This window comes from Leptonotus elevatus, chromosome 11 (assembly GCF_054856555.1).
Source record: "Leptonotus elevatus isolate MCC_2025b chromosome 11, RoL_Lele_1.0, whole genome shotgun sequence".
Lineage (NCBI taxonomy): Eukaryota > Metazoa > Chordata > Actinopteri > Syngnathiformes > Syngnathidae > Leptonotus > Leptonotus elevatus.
In genome coordinates, this window is record NC_141249.1 from 6,451,769 (window position 1) to 6,453,405 (window position 1,637).

The window sequence follows — 1,637 nt, forward strand, 5'->3', positions numbered from 1 at the left end:
CAAGTTGTGTGTTTTTGACTGAAATAAAATACATTTTAGTATGATGTGAAATGATTCACATTGTGTCAATTTTGGGCACTTCCAGGTTCCCATGTGGTCCCTTTGGCAAATTAATTGTCCTCCTCTAATTTAAAATTATAATCTTGCAATGGTAATAATGACCTGTTTTCATTGGTACTGTCAGAGAGGTACAGTATAATTGAACACAGGGGGAGGCAGAATATGGCCATTATCTTACCACGTACCATAAAATCATGTTAATAAGATACCTTTTTTTTCCCTATAAAATGATCCAGTCGTCATAGATAGATGGATAGATTACCAGTACTGATATGTTGTAGAAAAAGGTGTACTTTCATTCCAACATGATATTTAATGTCTAATGTTTCTAAATGTATGCGATATAAAATTGCTCGCGTGTGCACTGTGATTGGTTAATTGATGTATTTTTTATTTGATTTATTAAGTACCAGTAATCATAAAATTAACAATTTTGCATTTATTTTATTCCACAATTGATTAATTATTATAATGGTATTATTATGAATTAAAAAATAAAATAAAAGAATGAGTATTTTATTCTTAAAAGTAACTTGTTGACTTTATTTCTCACCTCATTCAAATTGAGCTGGCCCATCTGTCCATTAAAAATGAAATGTGGTGAAGAGCTGCCCTGCATCAGAATGAGAGCATAATTCAATCTTGCGGGATTACGATGACATGCTGTGATGTGTCCTACAACACCGAAATTCAGTTTGTTGCAGCATTTTCATCAACTGCGTGCAACTTGTGAGGAAAGACAATTTTGACTTAAACAGAAACTTAAACAACACCGGGAAATTCTCAGTCAGTCTCACGGATAGACAATCCCTGGTTGACTCAACTCCACATTCCTGCAAAATATTTGAAAATGAATTCTTGGCAGTCGTGAGGAGGAAGTGGCAGAATCCCAGCTGGCGTCACTAAGCGTCAACATGCTGAACCTTAACTGTGAGCGTGCGGACAAGCTACCGAATACGTTTGTTTTGAGGGCTCCTCTACAAGCTAAAAATAGCGTCAGCCGATGACAACACACCGTCTCAACTACGAGCATGAGAAGGTCAGCGAATGTTTTTGTGCCTGTGCAGGAACGCCGAGGAAAGACGTCTGCTGTGGAAGCTCGCCAACCTCTCGCCCACCAACCACAGCAAAGGTCAGAGCCGCTTTTCTCCTCTGCCGTTGAACAAGGACGGAAACCAAGACGGAGGAAATTCAACAGTTTGACATTTAATCCTTATCCAATCTGCATATTGGTTTTTTTTGTTTTTTTACTTTTCAATATCATTAGCTTCTCTCGTCAGGTTTCATCCATAAAAATCTGTCTTGATCTGACTGTCTTGTGCGGGCTGTCTGGTAGGCTCGGGGACCCTGTGTGCCAGCTGGCAGTGTTTGGAGGTCCCTCGCGGCCCCCCGCCCAGCTTGGCCGTGCAGTTCGTGGGCTCCGGGGCCTCTCTGTCGGGCATGGACGTGGAGCTGGTCGGCAGCCGCTATCGCATGTCGCTCCTCAAGAAGAGATTCGCCACAGGTGATGCTATCAATGAGACGTTACATTTGACACCAAATGGAACTTATTTGGCCACTTTTGTTGTTCCCGACAG

General features: G+C 41.2%; 1 protein-coding gene across 1 annotated transcript in view; it reads left to right on the forward strand.

Annotated features, from left to right (window-relative positions):
- The window catches only part of fcho1 (FCH and mu domain containing endocytic adaptor 1), a 36,082-nt gene that overhangs the window by 33,903 nt on the left and 542 nt on the right, over positions 1–1,637 (forward strand). The window contains exons 25-26 of the mRNA XM_086090247.1: positions 1,128–1,192; positions 1,397–1,564. Of these exons, the coding sequence (XP_085946373.1) occupies positions 1,128–1,192; positions 1,397–1,564 (233 nt within the window). The remainder of the gene's footprint in view (positions 1–1,127; positions 1,193–1,396; positions 1,565–1,637) is intronic.